This window comes from Sinocyclocheilus rhinocerous, unplaced genomic scaffold (genome assembly GCF_001515625.1).
Source record: "Sinocyclocheilus rhinocerous isolate Xijiao unplaced genomic scaffold, SAMN03320098_v1.1 scaffold332, whole genome shotgun sequence".
NCBI lineage: Eukaryota > Metazoa > Chordata > Actinopteri > Cypriniformes > Cyprinidae > Sinocyclocheilus > Sinocyclocheilus rhinocerous.
Window position 1 is genome coordinate 78,720 of NW_015638940.1, and position 17,834 is coordinate 96,553.

The 17,834-nt window shown below is 36.7% G+C and overlaps 3 protein-coding genes across 13 annotated transcripts in view; 2 read left to right on the forward strand and 1 right to left on the reverse strand.

Annotated features, from left to right (window-relative positions):
* Window positions 1–855: 855 nt before the first annotated feature.
* On the reverse strand, window positions 856–4,542 carry ccdc117 (coiled-coil domain containing 117). 2 transcript variants are annotated; one of them, XM_016565452.1, is made up of 6 exons: window positions 4,405–4,542; window positions 3,614–3,780; window positions 3,470–3,517; window positions 3,129–3,395; window positions 2,752–2,898; window positions 856–1,561 (listed from the first exon to the last, which is right to left on the reverse strand). In XM_016565452.1, exons 2-6 carry the CDS (start codon window positions 3,754–3,756, stop codon window positions 1,312–1,314), a joined length of 855 nt encoding a protein of 284 aa, XP_016420938.1. In that variant the 5' UTR covers window positions 3,757–3,780; window positions 4,405–4,542; the 3' UTR covers window positions 856–1,311. The 2 variants fall into 2 exon arrangements, with proteins under 2 accessions (XP_016420938.1, XP_016420937.1); XM_016565451.1 differs by having other exon boundaries at window positions 3,614–3,841.
* Window positions 4,543–4,559: 17 nt separating this feature from the next.
* Window positions 4,560–10,360, forward strand: LOC107750173 (transcobalamin-2-like). The gene is made up of 11 exons (XM_016565450.1): window positions 4,560–4,822; window positions 5,542–5,586; window positions 5,762–5,819; window positions 7,090–7,273; window positions 7,460–7,629; window positions 7,980–8,132; window positions 8,480–8,652; window positions 8,735–8,909; window positions 9,287–9,467; window positions 9,616–9,734; window positions 9,874–10,360. The coding sequence occupies exons 2-11, from the start codon at window positions 5,584–5,586 to the stop codon at window positions 9,933–9,935; spliced, it is 1,278 nt and encodes a 425-aa protein (XP_016420936.1). The 5' UTR covers window positions 4,560–4,822; window positions 5,542–5,583; the 3' UTR covers window positions 9,936–10,360.
* Window positions 10,361–10,853: 493 nt separating this feature from the next.
* The window catches only part of rabl6b (RAB, member RAS oncogene family-like 6b), a 15,951-nt gene continuing 8,970 nt past the window's right edge, over window positions 10,854–17,834 (forward strand). Inside the window, exons 1-11 of one of the 10 annotated variants that reach the window (XM_016565442.1) lie at window positions 10,854–10,882; window positions 11,581–11,986; window positions 12,292–12,426; window positions 12,542–12,553; window positions 14,422–14,469; window positions 15,165–15,194; window positions 15,571–15,623; window positions 16,630–16,724; window positions 16,829–16,969; window positions 17,089–17,194; window positions 17,470–17,573. In XM_016565442.1, the coding sequence (XP_016420928.1) occupies window positions 11,854–11,986; window positions 12,292–12,426; window positions 12,542–12,553; window positions 14,422–14,469; window positions 15,165–15,194; window positions 15,571–15,623; window positions 16,630–16,724; window positions 16,829–16,969; window positions 17,089–17,194; window positions 17,470–17,573 (857 nt within the window). In that variant the 5' untranslated portion in view covers window positions 10,854–10,882; window positions 11,581–11,853. The other 9 variants (XM_016565440.1, XM_016565443.1, XM_016565446.1 and 6 more) reach the window with 9 other exon arrangements.

The following is a 17,834-nucleotide window of genomic DNA, read 5'->3' on the forward strand; positions in this document are numbered from 1 at the left end:
CAGATTTTCAAATAGTTGTGTCTCAGCCAAATATTGTCCTATTCTAACCATACATCAATGGAAAGCTTATTTATTCAGCTTTCAGATGATGTACACATCTCAGTTTTTAAAAATTGACCCTTATGACTGGTTTTGTGGTCCAGGGTCACATATATATATATATATATATATATATAAATTAGTGTGTAGCCAACAGTATTTAAAGCTGGTCATTTAACTATTAACTGTATACTTTGCAGAATGTTTTTTTTAATCTGATTTTTTAGGAATTATAATTGTAATTGAATAACACTCCTTAAAACAGACAATTCATGACTTTGTATGAATGTTTTTTCTGCATAAATAAAATGTCACAAGCAGAGAAGTATAATGCCAAACTGATTTTATTTAAAAACAAGTCTGTCTTTGTAATAGTGTGATATAGTCAATATTTACAAATTTTTGATTTTGACATCTAGCAAAATGTATAAGTTGCAAAACATTTAAACAATAATTTAGGTCAATGTTTAAACTGCAGGTAAAATGGATTTTCAGCTTATTTGACTGTTGTTTAAGAATTACAGCAAAAGAATTAGTGCTGTTTGTTTTTCCATTAGAAAAATAGAGCCAGGTAATATGAACGACTGAAATCAACAGATTTCAATTTGTATGCCCATGCATCTCCTCCAATAATAATTTTTCTGTTGTGTATATAGTTAAACCGGCTATAAAGATGAGTGCTGCCATCTCTGTCAGTCCAGTTCAAAAGCACATGGCAACCCTTCCTACATCAAGCACCCATTCCTTTCATGAAATTACTCAATCATAACTTTCCATCACTACACAATCTTTAAAAATTTTTTTTTTTTTGTTGGCTGTCTGCAAAAAAGCAAATATTACATGTAAATAATGTGGCAGATTGTAACAAATCAAGCACTCTGAATCTGTACACAGTATACTAGTACTCTGCAATAATACTAACTGCATAAAGACAAAACTGAAATATTCTTGCATTGTTAACCAGTAACACAAACAGAGTGAATATGAAGTTGCAACTGCACATTCAACCAATGTACCGCAGAGGGGGAAAAAACTGCCCACATTCACATAGTATACTTCCCATTTAGTCTAGTGCAAATATGGTCCCACCTACAAAAAAGTGCAGGTTGAAACAAAGATACATGGCACAAGAAAAATCTCATGAGAGGATTTGTGAAGTGCTCGTTATGCTCCGCTCCTTATGGTAATTCCTCATTTGCACTGATACAAGTTCAAGGTTTTTTTCACACATGGGATGCAAAGGTTTGAGATGAAGTACTCAGAGATTTCCCTCTATAACTCCATGTCTTCCTCTCCAGAGTTGAGGAGCGCTGGGCTGCTGAACAGGGGGCTAAAAGTCTGCTCATTGGGTGCAGTGAACTGGGGCTGGGGTGGGGGGCTGCTGATAGGCGGTACAGGGGTGGGAGTCTGTCTGCTCACTGCCAACTGCTTGCGCTGCTGTCTCTGTAAAGAGTCCTTAAGCCTCTGGGTGAGAGGGTCCTCTGGGGGGCGCCACAACACCAATTCCATACAAGAGCAGCTCCTGCAGAGGTGAGTGAAGAAGATTGTGCTAAGCTGGATTCCTTTACAATGAGCTTGGTGCTGTTGGTAGAAGCTGATGCTCTGTTGCTGGTTTGGGAACATGTTTCTGTTTGTTTTCATACAATGATGAAAAGAATAAGAATCAATATGATTTCATATGATCTGCTTTGACTTGCTTTGATTGTTTAGAATGGGTCATTTAAAACAACAGGAGATCAAATATGTGACTCTGGACCACAAAAGCAGTCTTAAGTCGCTGGGGTATATTTGTCATATGGGTCAAAATGATAGATTTTTCTTTTATGCCAAAAATCATTAGGATATTAAGTAAAGATCATGTTCCATGAAGATATTTTGTAAATTTCCTACCGTAAATATATCAAAACTTAATTTTTGCATTGCTAGGAAACTTCATTTGGAAAATTTTAAAGGCAATTTTCTCGATATTTAGATTTTTTTTTGCACCCGCAGATTCCAGATTTTCAAATAGTTGTATCTCGACCAAATATCCTATCCTAACAAACCATACATCAATGGAAAGCTTATTTATTCAGCTTTCAGATGATTTATAAATCTCAATTTCAAAAAATTGACCCTTATGACTGGTTTTGTGGTCCAGGGTCACATATATTTACTTTCATCATAAATGTCCCTTGTCTTATTTAGGTGTTTTAAAAGGTCTTTTTCAGAATCTTACAATACATCAAAAATTAATACTTTTTTCCCCCCACCCTATGTTTTTTTTTTTATCATGTTTTGATTTTACACTATTGTTCAAAAGTTTGGGGTCCGTAAGATTTTTCAAGTTTTTAATGTTTCTGAAAAAATCTAATATAGGCTGCATTTGTTTGATGAAAAATACAATAAAACAGTAATGTGATGAAATATTATTATTCTTATTATTATAAAATAATATTTTTTTAAATGCAATTTATTCCTATAATGGCAAAGCTGAGGTTTCAGTCTTCAGTTTTCACATGGTCCTTCAGAAATCTTTCTAATATGTTGATTTGCTGCTCAAGAAATATTTCTTTCTATTATCAATGTTGAAAACAGTTCATACCTTTGTGGAAACCTTGATAGATTTTTTTTTTCAGGATTCTTTGATGAATAGAACGTTTTTTAGTTGTTATTACAGTTTATTATGCTTGACAAGTAGCATATATAGAAACCTGAAAATAAGATACGTACACCGACTGTGCTACCGTATGGGGCAGAATGTCACCAATCCCACGTTGTAGCCCCTCCTTTAAGCTGTCGGACATCACCAGCACTGGTCTGCGCTGAGCCGGTTCCACATCAAGCTCTTCTTCATCGCTATCATCCTCCAAAGTTATCCTGTAACACACACACAATATATCAAGAAGACTGCCTATAAAAATCTACACTTTTTAAAGGTAGCATAACATCAGTTTGAACTTTCATACATGTCATTTCTGAACAATGACTCCACAATGACGCACTTTCTCCCATTTATAAGTAATAGGACTGCACTGTCTTGGTATATCTAAAGTCTTTGAATGTACAGCTTGAAATCAAGCTAATGACGTCTTCATTTCTTGTCTCACCTGTCTTCTATCTCTTGCAGTCTCTTCTGAGTGGCCTCTACCTCCATGCCTGAGCCTTCTGTGGGAACTCTGGGTAGTGGAGAGGGAGTGGATGTGAAGGGCAGACCCATCTCCTCTGTCCTGGGTTCAGTCTGCAGTTGAACCGGGCTGGTCTCAGAAGGGGAAGTGGTGGTAGAGTCCACAGACCATCTTTGGCTCACTTTAGGACTTGGATACTCATCTGCTCCTTCCTCTCCCATCAGCTTTCGCCGTTTAGGACTGCAGCTTCTGTAGGGGAAAAAGGTCATGAAAATCCCACTGCAGCACATGGCAAATCTCATGAGTGAAAACAATTTACTTACTCATCATCTGTCCTTCTCCTCTGCTTCCTCGTGCATCTTCTATCCCAGCTTTTAAGTTTAAATGCACAGACAAATAAGATGTGAAGTCTTCATTTAATTGCATAAACGAAGACTGTATGATAGCACAAGACACGTAATACTTACGTATTTGGCATAGATCCACCTGTCAGATGATGCAAGTCTCTGGTTGGCTTGCTAATTGTGCCCAAATCAGTGTTACTAAAGTGAGCAAGGGGGGAGAATGTGATGAACTCCAGCTCGCTGCTTCCTGACCTGGTGCTCTGCATGGTCCTTCAGCAGCTGAAGATGAGCTGAAAACATCAGAAATAAATAGCAACTGCAGTCACGCAGTGTGAATAGAAGTAGAAGAAACTGGAAAATGAATAAATCAATGGTTCTGGACGTTCAGAACAGGTCATGCAGATGTTCTGTACAACATGACACGAGTTATACTATGGGTCAAGTCAAGTCAAGTTACCTTTATTTATATAGCGCTTTTAACAATACAGATTGTGTCAAAGCAATAAAATGGGTATAGAAGGCAAACTCACAGTTTTTACCTTTAAAAAATATTTAAACCTTATACATACTTACATAATTAATGGTTATTGTTTTAAGTAGTACAAACTGTCATTTGCTGGTGTGAGTTTTAGGTGTAATAAGCTAAACTGGTCGCTAACTTGGTAAATTCATATTTTCCTCCACCGTAGGCCATGACATTGTAATGAAAGTCTTTTATGCTCTGAAAAACTAAATGCTGATTTCAGTTTTGCTTGTAATGGTCTTTAATAATTCGCCATTAAGAAATATTATGGTACTCTGGATAAGAATAACTTGAATTGATCGCTGGCTGTAGCTTGAAACATCCTCTAGTCATACGCCCCAGAACAAGCAAAACAAAACACCGTCAGGTCATTAGGAACACAAATACTTACCTCTCACACGCTCCCGGAAAGCCAATTTTGCTTAAAATGTGGAAAGGTGTCTAAAGACAACTGACATGAGAAGTTGCAAGAGCCTAAATTTTAAGACGCATTTCTAGAACAGTGTGCAAGTGAGCGGGGCTTCATGGGATTTGTAGTTTGAAGGTTTTGTAGTTCTTTAACCGGAAGTATGCTATAATAACAGTAAACAAACTCACGTTTGGGAAGAAAGAGGAAACATTTTCTTGCTGTTAAACATTAGAAAAACCCTAGTGAAGAAAATAGTTCGAGACAAAAATGGAAGATAACATAATTTAGAGCACAGGTCGACAATAAGTTGCAAAACTACAAACTCTGTAGATGAGTAACTCTCGGAAACTCCGCCTCTGCTCACGGTCATAATGTGTTAGTAAAAGAGAGTCAGTTGTTCAGCGCAATGTGGGGCATGTGGAGAAGTGTATGCAGAATGCTGTTAAAAAAGTAGAGAATTGGGCTAATGAATGGGGTTTCTGTTTCTCTGTAGAAAAAACTCAGGTGATCTGTTTTACAAAAAGGAAAATCAATCCAATTATGCATATTAAAATGTATGGACAAAAATTGGAGCAGGTGTCAGTAATTAGATTTCTGGGAATGTGGATGGATTCAAAACTGGATTTTAGAATTCATATTCAGAAAATAGTAGACAAAGGTAACAAAGCAATAAATGTAATGAGGTGCTTGGCAGGAGTTGAATGGGGGGCATGTCCTCAGTCTCTTAAAAGTATATACTGTGCACTGATGAGAGCAACTATTGATTATGGCAGTATGGTGTACAGTTCGGCATCTAAAACACAACTTTTAAAGATCGAGGCAATTCAATCACAAGCACTGCGAATATGTTGTGGAGCAATAAGATCATCTCCAATAGCAGCAGTACAAGTAGAGATGGATGAAATGCCTCAGGAAATTCGAAGGCTCAAGTTAAAGATGAGGAAAAAAGCAGGAATAAAAGGGGTTTATTTTTATATATTTTTTTTTTCTGGCTATAGTTCTCAAACTTCCAATCGTTATGCGCTCCACACTCCTACCCAGTAGTTGGCGGGAATGCACCATTTAAGTTGGTTTGCCAACCGCCATTAACACCAGAAGAAGAAGAAGAGTCAGTTGTTAATTTTTAAGTGGATTCAGCAGGATACCTAACTTGGTCTAAAAATGGTAAGAACCACTAACAGTTTGACTAAGTATATTGATCAACTTTTCGTTAGTATGATACAGAATGTTTAAGCTCAAAACTCATTAGAAGTTAGAAATTAGTTTACTGCTTGCAAAATAATAAAATTTTAATATGCTAATAACGAATTTCATCAATTGTCTGTATTGTTGTTCTCAGATTACTCTTGTCATTGTGAGTGCGCTGCTGCTGGCGCTGGCTGCTGGAAAACCTTGTGGTAAGATCTAGTGTAACTGGTGATTTAGTTTTTCTTTTCTTTCTATTTTCTTTTTTATTTATTTATTTTGATTAGTAGTCATCTTTTGCTCATGTGGTGGGGAAATGACAGGAAACCCCGTCGTTGCGCAATGCCTTGTCCTATTTCCACAGTAATAACTTTGCAAAAAGTAATCAGTACAAATGATGGACATAGATCAGGGATCCTCAAATCTGGCCCACGAGATCCACTTTCCTGCAGAGTTTAGCTCTAACCCTAATCAAACACACCTGAGCATGCTAATCAATGTCTTCAGGATCATTAGAAAATCACAGGTAGGTGAGTTTGATCAGGGTTGGAGCTAAACTCTGCAGCGCATTGGCCCTCCAGGGCAAGATTTGAGGAACCCTGACATAGATGGTAATACCACGGTTCTTTGGTATATACAGAGATACTGAATCATCATCATATTCATATACTATTCAGATATTTTAAATTAAAGATTGCCACAGAACTATTGTCCAAAAGAATAGTAGTCTATAATAGTCTTTTTTTTGTGTGTGTAAGTTTAGATTTTTTTCCAGTATGTTTTTATTGATTTCTAGTGGTTATCATCCTTTTGTAGAGACTGCTGTAGGGATTTGTTATCCTGTATAGACTACAATTATTCTGCAATATCATAATAACCTATAATGTACTATACTGTAACCAATTAATGTAACCAATAATGTACTATTCTATAATCCAGTTACTCTAACCCAGTGGTTCCCAAACCTGTCCTGGAGGACCCCCTGCCCTGCACATTTTGTATGTCTCCCTAATCAGACACACCCAATTTAGTTCTTGCCGTCTCTACTAACGAGCTGATGAGTGGAATCAGGTGTGTTAGATAAGGGAGACATACAAAAGGTGCAGGGCAGGGGGGCCTCCAGGACAGGTTTGGGAACCACTGCTCTAACCAATTCATAACATTCATCTTATTCTTATTGAGTCATTTCAGTTTGTCCTGTCAGCAGAAGTTCTGCTCAGAATACTTGAAATCATTTCACTCTGCTCTTTGCCCTCTCTTTTGTGACTGTGACAATTCTGAGACAAAATGTATTTTATGGGTTGCATGAATAGGTGAAAAAAAGGTTGCTGTGACCTGTATCGCTGAGACGGCAGTGGACATAAACCAACTATACAGTGGCACTGTAAATAAGCAACAGTGGTCAATGAGAACAGTGATGCAAAGTTTATAATAGTCTGCATTTAATTTCATACACTCTATTTTCTCGGTATCATCTTTCAGCATCAGATCATGAGGCTCTTCTCCTGTCCCTCAATAAACAGCTGCTGCGCTCTGTGGACACGCAAGATACCCTACCCAATCCCAGTGTGCACATCGCCCTCCGGCTCTCAACATACCATAATCTAGCTAAAGAGAGCGAATATCTCAACCGCCTCAAGGCAGAGTTTCATGATGATATTGAGAAGTATGGAACACGTTTAAACTTTAACACAACGGTAAATTACTTCAGGAACAAGTTTCACTGTAGTGGAAATATATTCCACCGTTCCTGGTTCTGTGGTCTATTCTGATCTGTTCTATTCTATTCTAGAATATTGTTCTATTTCAACTGATTTTGGTTCTTAATACTTTTCTGTATATCTGCTTATAGATCTCTCAGAAATAATGAGTTGGTGGTTGGCCGTCTTGCCCTGTACATCTTGGCTTTAAAGTCTTCCTGTCATGATCTGGAGAGTGTACGTCTCACTCATAATAAAATAAAGGAGTCTCTCCTCATTCACCTAAAGAAAGAGATGGAGGAAGAAAAACAAAACATTGCATGTGAGGGGCAATTTTTTTGTAATAGGGTCTGGTAGATTTTTGGTATGTTTTTGAAAGAAGTCACTTATGCTCGCCAAGGCTGCATTTATTTGATTAAAAATACAGTAAAAACAGTAATATAGTAAAATGTTTTAATGTGATGGCATAGCAGAATTTTACATTACTCATTACTCCAGTCTTCAGTGTAGATTTTATTTGAAATAGAAATCTTTTGTAAAATAAATTAATGCATCCTAGCTGAATAAAAGTATTAATTAAAAAAAAAAAGAGTTACGGACACCAAACTTTTGAACAATAGTGTATATGTCATTTTGTTGTACTGTAATTTTAATATTAACTCTTTTCTGCAGTCGGTCACCGGCCAAAGACCAACTACTATCAGTACTCTCTGGGCATTCTGGCTCTGTGTGTGAGCGGTGTTAGAGTCAGCACACATGTCAGCCAAAAGCTCATCCATGCTGTGGAACACAGACAGATAAAACACGGAGAGTCATTATGTGTCGGTGAGTTTAAATCAGCTCTTTTTTGGTTCACCTAAACATGAAAATTCTGTCATTTACTTACCCTCATGTAAATCCAATATGACTTTCTTTCTTCTGTGTTGCACAAAACATTTCAAGCAATTACAATGAATGGAAACTGAAGTCTTCACACTTCAAAAAAGGATGCAAAATACCGTCAAAGTATCCCATATTTCAAATTTTCTGAAGCCATACAGCTTCATTAAAGTGCGATGTCCAGCACAGTCAGAATTTCTCCTTTGTGTTCTCCTTATGTATTAAACTTAAGGAAATATGTTCACTTGTCCTGAGGTCACTAAACCAATATGACTTCCTTCTTCACCCTTCAGACTCGCATGCGATGGCAGGCATGGCCCTGCAGTGTCTAAAAGACGAGGGAACTGCTGTTAAAAATACTGCAGAGCTAGACAGGGCACTTGCCACTATTAAGCAGAGGCTTCTTGACTCTAAGAGAACTGATGGTCACATGGGCAATGAGTTCAGCACAGGATTGGCAGTGCAGGTAAGAATAAAGATATTAAACATTTGGTTAAATGAAAAAGCCTTATTTGCATGACAGGTTCTCATTGTTCTCTGTCTTACAGGCCTTGATGGCTATGGGCAGTCAGATGGAGGAATGTGGCTCTGCTATGGAGGCTTTAAGGGCAGATGTTATGAAAGGAACATACCATAACCCTATGGCAGTCTCCCAGGTCCTGCCAGCTCTACACCAACGCACTTATCTTCAATTGAAGAGCCAAGAATGCTGCAATGAGGATGGTACGTAGAACAGACATACAAGCTCATTTAAGTATCAATCAGCAGAATTGCATTTGCAGTCCTAAGGCTTGTTTTTCTGAAGATAAACAAAATAGGCTGCATTTTTATTTGTGTTAATAAACCTGTATGCATAAAGGAAATGTGCCATTGAATGTACTATTAAAATTATTCAATTGTAATTATTCTAAATTATTAAAACACAATATATTAAGAGTATTTCGGCGTTATATATTATATAAAAATATTATATTTAATGTTTAGCAGCTAACTGAGTTTAATTAGGCAGGTTAAACTCAAAATTAGTTTTCCTAATAACTTCTGGGGGTTTTTTTTCTCTTTTTTGTTAGAAATTACTGGTTTGATGTCCCTGCTTTTAGACACTCTTACTATTGATGCGGATTCCGCTTCAGAAGTCCTCCCAAGTCACGGGCAAGTGTCTCTACAGGTGGAGGTTATTAAATCAAACGGTGCATCATCTGTGTTTTCCATTCATGTACCCACGGGCTCCTCCCTATTTGAAGCCCTCAACCTTCTTCAAGACAAACAAACTGGTTTCACGTGAGTTTGGATTTCTTAAGATACTTCATTTGAAATATATTGTCAAATCAATTTTGTTTGCTTTTTTACTGTATTAATTACAACTATTTAAAAAAAATTTTTTTATGGATTTTGTTTACGAACAACCCTTTTGCTCTGTGTATCACAGCTTTAGCACAGAGGACAGCTTGTGGGGACCCTTCCTCAGTGTGGTCAATGAAGAACAAGCCCGTCAGACTGATCGTAGATACTGGCATATCTCCTCAGATGGCAACTCTCTAAAACAGGGTGAGAACAAACGTTCGTTTTACATAAAATAGGCGTATCAATGCACGTCTATAAAAATGTATGGCACAATGTTTTCCAGACAGTTATAAAGTCTCTATATATCCTATATTAATGTGCGATGCTATGCATTTCTCCTCAGGTATCAAAGACTATAAGATTGATTCAGCTCAAAACATCACCATTAAGAACACTGGGTACTGATTCCTCAGCTGGATGCAAGAGAAGAGATGAATGGGATGAAACCTTAATATGTTTAAGAATTCTACTGATATAATTGAGTTTGATCTTTTTCTTGTCATAAACAACTTTCTGTTTGATTGTTGCCACAGTTTGCCTGGATGTATAAAGGTTCATGAAAACAGGAATCAGAACATAGCAATAATGTTGGTATTTTACTTAGAGATTTAATGCAATATACCTTTTGAAATCTAACATATCTTTTTTTGTGTGAGACTGCAGCTGCTACGAATCTAGATGAACAAATATAAAATAAATATATTACGAATTTAAAAAAAAATCTGTGGCTTCTTTAAAATGCAGAGAAAACCGTATCTCACACCATGGAGATAAAATGTTCACTGTAGCATATAGTTTCATGTAGTTGCACTAATGAAGCACATTAATGAAGACACATCTAACGTTATTTTTCATGCTGAACCAAAACGTAAAACCAGCGGAGCAGTTTGGTACGTGGTATACATAGTTATGGCCACACCGTACTCCGCATGGAAAAGCATCGAGTAATGAACCCTTTTTCTCAAAGGAAGTCTCAAGTTCGTTAAGCCATCATCATTATTTTATGCACAGCTGTGCTATTGCTCTGCTAATTCAACCTTCAGAATCTGGTCTTACTGGTGGAATGTGAAATCAGTGAAGACTGCAGAAGCAAATTAGCTTTTTTTTAGGTAACTCTGAAACAACACCTGGGTTGTGCATGGTTTATTATGAAAATAAATTAAATACACCAGACCACACATATATAGGAGTGAAACACTGTATCGTGTTTTTGTTTTACTGTCCAACCCGTGTACGTGATATGTGTGTCATATTGACATTATCTAGGTTTTCAGTGAAATTCTCGGCTAACGAACTCGTATTGAGACTTTTATTTTGAAATGTAATATTCGTGAGCGTAGCTGACCTTACCGGTACGTACTTCACAAATACACAGAGCAACATTTCAATGATTTCATTATTGATACGCTGTAGAGGTTTTAGTATGAACACACTGCACAGCGAGTCACAAATTTAAGATGTGGAGGGTTGGATCCAATCACTTAGTTGGTCTGGTATAGACGACAATACCGCTGTAAGTACAAGAGCATCACAAATCTGATAGAAATCTGTTAAATATACAGTTAACGTTAGTCAGTTCCGCGTTAGCAGGCTAGTATTTACAAGCGGCTGTCGACTATCTGACTTAACAGCAATCCACAATAGTACTTTGTTTATATACAATTTAAGTTTTTTTTAAAGATTCTTTGAGTGCTTTGTGCATACACTATTTTCTATATATAAACATCACGGTCATTTCTATAATGGTAGAAGTCGCAGTCTCAGGTTGTGTCTCAAAACTTAGCGAGCTGCTTACCTCGACAGCATTTTGGACATCATTATACACGCACTTATGGTACTCCAAAATGTTGTCTAGGTAGGCAGCTTACTAGGTTTTGAGACACAGCCTTAGGCATCACTGCAAATTGGAGTTACTGCAGCACTCTGCAGCATGTCAATCCATGAAAGAGGCTAGTTATGACATTTATATGTCTACAGCTGCATGTCTTCATATAATACATTGCATCTTCATTCAGTTGAGCTCACTGTTGTTGTTTCCTGTATGTTGTAGTAGCAGAACCTGATGAGCACTTGAATGAGGGTCTTGTAATGCTGGACTGCAGTAGCTGTGTCATTCTTTGGAAAATATCTCAATACATTCTGAGATATTAAGCTGTGCCAAAGAAGGACTCTCAAACTCTCAAACAAGAGTAGAAATGCTTCATGAGCATTGCAAGAAAACTGTCCACCCACAGACAGACAAACTGGGGACATTATAGAGACCTATTTGAGACTAGTAAATTTTACATCCATAATACACATCTAGAGGCATAAATTGGTCAAGATGTTTTCCGCTCTGAAGAAGCTCGTTGGTTCTGAGCCGGCTGGTCCAGTAAAGGACAAAAACATCCCTGCTGGCCTGCAGTCAATGAACCAGAGCCTGCAGAGAAGATTTGCTAAAGGGGTTCAATACAACAGTAAGTCAAATGCCTGCTGAGTTAAAACCTTGAGGGGAAATGTATTATTAATGATAATTAAGAATTAGAATGTGCACGTTTTGAGATTGGTTGTAATTTATTTAACTGTTTTGATGTTTCTTTGCTTTGCCTCAATTTCTTACCAAGATTAGGCTAAATGAAAAAAGGCCTACGTATTGGACTAAATTATAACACACACAGCATGTCACCACAAATCAAGTCTGTGTTGCTAGAGCCCATGGGCGCTGTGTGCTAGAGATAATGTTATTAACATAAGCTCTAACATGTTATGTGTGGTCTTTCAGTGAAAATAGTTATTCGAGGAGATAGAAACACTGGAAAAAGTACCCTGTGGCATCGGCTGCAGGGTAAGAAGTTCCAGGAAGAGTACATTCCCACTCAGGAGATCCAGGTCACTAGTATTCACTGGAATTACAAAAGTAAGCTTTTGTTGAAATCTTTTTACTTACAGGCTTTTGTACTAAAGTTTTATTTCTTATTTTTATCTAATGACTTATTTCTTTCCATTTATGCATCTTAAATATGTCAAAATAGATTTACATCAAGGTAAATATGCAATCTGTCAGATAGAGCAGTGGTTCTCAAACTTTTTACAGCGGCGTACCCCCTGGGGCACTTAACATTCTTCTGCATACCCCCTCTCTTCCATTTAGACCGCAGTCACACCTTTTCTATTAAAGGACAATATTTGCCCCCTTAAATTGATTTACAGGTGCATTTTTTACCTTTATAGAGGCAAATATTTTCTATCCTTATTAATTGTATGTCATGTTTTATGTCATATTCTTAACATTCCATTAAGTGTATTATTAATATAATAAATAAAGCAATAAATGATGGCAAATCGAAGCGATACTTGTACAGTAGATTTAAAAATAAAACCGCCAATAGGTGGCGGCAAGTCGTTGTCTTAATGAGCCAGGCGTCGCATCATTCATTCATTCATCTGTAACGAAGCAAAATGCTGTAGTTATGAATGGGTTATTAATCACTGACTCTCCAAATCGTTCAAAGCCGCAGATTCGTTCACTAACGAAACACTGCTGTATGTTGCTTGGGGACGCACACCAGATGATACGGATTTCGTTGGAACTATTATTTCGTTCCAAAATAGAACAAATATGGCAATATTCTGTTTAAAATGTAGGCTACATTTAAAATGTAAAATGTTCACTTAATATTACCTGTTTTTGTTGAACTGTTGTAAAAATGAATGGCAGATTTGCCATCATTTGGATATTCAGGCAAATTTGCATTCTTGCTCGTATCTTAAAACAATAACACACACAGAGAGTGTCTGTATCGAAGATAGTTTAAATCGATCTCAATGTAAAGTCTGTGTCAATATTTGCTCTTCATGCTATTAAGTGAAGATCTACTTTAAAGATACATTGAACAGCAGCGTGATTTGCTAAAGGAGCATATTCATCTGGCATCCTATCACATGCACACTGCTTGTGTGGATGGATGCAGTCAGTTTTGACTGCAAGAGATGAGGTAAGCTGATTGGATATCATGTATTTGACCGTTTACGACACTCCCATTTTCCTGTTTTTACATTAGAAGCGGCATTTTGCTTTGCAGAAATACATGTTCGGTTTTAATGTTACTTTAAGTTGGGGTAGAATTAAATGAATGCCAAAACTCAGAATTTTGTTCGCGTACCCCCCTCCATCATCTCACGTACCCCCAGGGGTACGCGTACCCCAGTTTGAGAACCACTGAGATAGAGGATAAGTAGATTAGAAGTATGGCTTTTTAATGACCTGTATCAAATATTAGTAGCATAGTGATTGATCTAGAGTTTGTTTTCCCTATTTATTTACATCCATCTGTCAAAAGCTCAACATCACGTGGTGTAACCTGTTGGCTGTAATTTACAGTGAGGCTTCCTGCTTTTGAGAGCGGGCATGGCTCTACTTGTATCCAATGTGTTACTTGAAAAACAAAGTGCTGTGCTCATTGCAAAGCACTTTTGGCAAAGTAAAAATAAAAGGAATAGTTCATCCAAAAATGAAAATCCAAGATGTAGATGAGTTTGTTTCTTCATCGGAACATATGTTTTTATCAGCTATTTGGTTTCTCATTCTGATGGTACACATTCACTGCAGAGGGTCCAGTGGTGAGCAAGTGATGTAATGCTAAATTTATCTGTTCTAACGAAGAAAACTAAAATCTTCATCTTGGATGGCCTATGGGTAATTTTTTTTTTTATTATCATATTTTCATTTTAGATTAATTATTCCTTCAGGAATAAGTAAATAAAAAAATCAACAAGAAAATTCTTAGGCTGTGGAAATTTGTATTTGTATTGCTGTAACTTAGAATCACTGCAAAATAAATGTATTGAAAGGAATGAAAGGAAGCAACCTCAGTTTTCCAGACCTGCTCAAATTCTTCTCATTTCCCTTCAGCTACTGATGATGTGGTGAAGGTAGAGGTTTGGGATGTGGTTGATAAAGGTGAGTTTCCTCCAGTCTATTACAAGTAATTTCTCAGCATTCAGATCAGGTGACTTTATAGACTTTATTAGTGTCATATTTATCTTAAGGCTGGAATACACTACAAAACTTTTGCACAGTTTTGCCCTGATTTGCAGTCTGGAGGAGGTAATGCTTGCAGCCAGCAGATACTGGGCAGTCAAAGTTGACAGATTTCACAGAAAATGGCATAATGTATGACGGGCACAGACTCTGATGTATTTATTTTGTGCTTCAGTCTGTAATTCCAACCATTTGGAGGACATCAAACATGTTTTATATTTTAAGCAAATTTTAGAACAATGTTTTCATTTGTCTCTTGCCTCTTTTAGCAACAAGGTGCATGTTTGGGTTTGAGCTTGTTACGTCTGATAGTGTGTGACACTCAGCTGTTTATTGTGCAATGTCCAAATGTTCTCTGTAACCATTTACAAAGTCTGGAAGTGTATGATGCCTAGTTTTAGAAAATCTGTTTTCATGTAGTGTACTCTAGCCTTCATGCATTTTCTTGTTTATGCCTTTTTATGCCAAGTTTAGTGTACAGGTACTGCATGTCATTGTTTAATTCGCTTCCTCCATCTCATTCTTATGGTCACACATGAAGCCATTTCATCAAGCCCTCCTTCATCCCCAGTCATTTATATTAATGGTATTTTTCTTACTTGCTGTCCAACCAGGCCAAAAAATCCCCCTTCCAGAAGGTGTAGGTGAGAAACTTCAGAGATTGTAGACTTTAGGCTGTGACTTGCCTGTGCTTGATCCATTTGTTCTTTTACCTGAGTGCCAACTTGTTGTGTTGACTGAATTTTCAATCACTGCATTGTGGCAGACTATATGTAACTAGTCTAACGTGTCTGCTGGACTACAAGTGTAAAAATGGAAGGTGAAGATACCCAGATACCACAAAACCATCTCTTGCTAATGCCACTAGTGTTGCTTCCTTTGTGAAAAGGAAGAAGCCACAAAAACAATTGCTATCTGTTTTTGATACTGCTTTTGAAGTTACTGAAAGTTGCTTTCAACTAATATGATGAAGTCAAATTTAATGTATTCTTACAATATTCTGGCTTTGACATTCTCTAGGAAAGGGAAAAAAGAGATGTGAAACCTTGAAGTTGGACAATGAACCTCAAGAGGTAAATCTATAGTGATAATCTACCAATATCTAACAGGCTGTTCCAGTTATGCTACCGTTGGTTATCAGCAGTGTTGGGGAAAGTTACTTTTAAAAGTAATACATTACAATATTGCGTTACTCCATAAAAAAGTAACTAATTACGTTACTTAGTTACTTTTTATGGAAAGTAATGCGTTGCGTTACTTTTTAAATCTGGACAGGGCTTGCTTGTTTGTTTTTAAAATAAAAAAGTTATATTTTTGGCAAATATAAAACCCTTTTCACACCAAAAGTGAAATGAATAAGCATCAGGTTGAAGGGAAAGTAAATTTACATCCAAATTTCAAAACACTTCAGCAATAAAAAAAGACACAAATGTTTGTCTAGAGTAATTTGTGATTATTAGTACGGTTGAACTGGATCATCGAAGGTCAGAAGCAAAGACATTGCTTAATAGAATGGGATTAAATACATAAAGCATATTTGTGTTGTTTAACATTTAATTATTGCAGGTTCTTATTTGAAAAAGTAACTCCGATATTCTCTTGTAAATTAAAAAGTAATGCATTACTTTACTAGTTACTTGAAAAAAAGTAATCTGATTACGTAACTCGCGTTACTTGTAATGCGTTACCCCCAACACTGGTTATCAGTAAGATTTTTTTATTTTATGAAAGAAATTAATGATTTTCTTTAGCAAGGATGCGTTGAATTGACCCCCCAAAAAATTCTATTTCAAATAAACGTTGTTTGCTGTTTTCAAGACTAATAATAATAATGCAAAATGTATCCTGAGCACAAAATCAGCATATTTAACGATTTTTGAAGGATCATGTGACACTGAAGACTGGAGTAATGGCAGCTTTGCCATCACATGAATAAATTACTTTTTCAAATATATTAAAATAGTAAGCAGTTATTTCACAATATTACTGTTTTTACTGCATATTTTAATCAAATAAATGCAGCCTTGGTGAGCATGAGAGACTTCTTTCAGAAACATAAAAATGTCTCTGTGCCTTCAGCAGACGGAGAGTGAACTGGCCTTGGATGCTGAGTTTTTGGACGTGTACAAAAACTGCAATGGTGTGATCTTGATGTTTGACATCACCAAGCAGTGGTAGGTGAACAAATACAATTAGCATCTCTATAGACTACTTCTCCAGCATGCTAACTTCAGCTAGCCCTTAGTTTTTCAAATCTATGCTTTTTATGATCCAATAGGACTTATAATTACATTTTGCGGGAGTTGCCCAAGGTTCCCACTCATGTGCCAGTGTGTGTACTTGGAAATTACCGGGACATGGGAGAACACAGAGTCGTTTTGCCTGATGACATCCGTGACTTCATTGCTGGCCTTAACAGGTTAGGGGTTGATGTTGAATTAAAGAGTTGAAATAGGGACTATGTTCACTAATGAGATGTGTTTAAGATCTTGTATTATTGTCAGTGGGCTGATGTTTGATGTCTCCATGATTTTGTAGACCCCTTGGTTCCTCTTACATCCATTATGCAGAATCTTCCATGAAGAACGGTTTTGGTTTAAAATATTTGCACCGATTTTTCAACATTCCATTCTTGCAGCTTCAGGTAAGCAGGTTCATTTTCTAGCCTAGAATATCTCTTCAAGGCTAAAGGTTTATTCAAATCAAAACTCAACCAGCTACCAGACAAAGCTAGTGAACATTTGTAATTGTTAATATTGTCTAAGCTCAATAATCTGTGTCATGTGCCCAGCACAAATGAGATCAGTTATTTTTAACTGTATTCCCAGTTACTGTTCCCATTACTATAGTTGTTACAGCTTTCATTGAAACGATAGTGAATGAAACTTTAGTTTGAAGTTCTACTGCCAACTTCCACAGAGAGAGACCCTGTTACGACAGCTAGAGACTAATCAGTTGGACATCGATGCCACGCTAGAGGAGCTAACGGTTCAGCAGGAGACAGAAGACCAGAATTATGAGATGTAAGAACTAAAAAACACCCCAAACAAACTTCCTGTAGTTTAATTCCATCTGCTGGACAGTTAAAGCATTATTCTGATTCAAATATCAGCAACATTCCATGCAAATACAGCTATACAACTGTTCAAAAGTTTGGGGTCAATAATGTTTTTTAATCAATACTTTTTTCAACAAAGATGCATTCATTTCAAGAAATTGTATAATTTTTTTAATTAATAATTGCATAAATCAAAAGTGACAGTAAAGACATTTATATATTATAT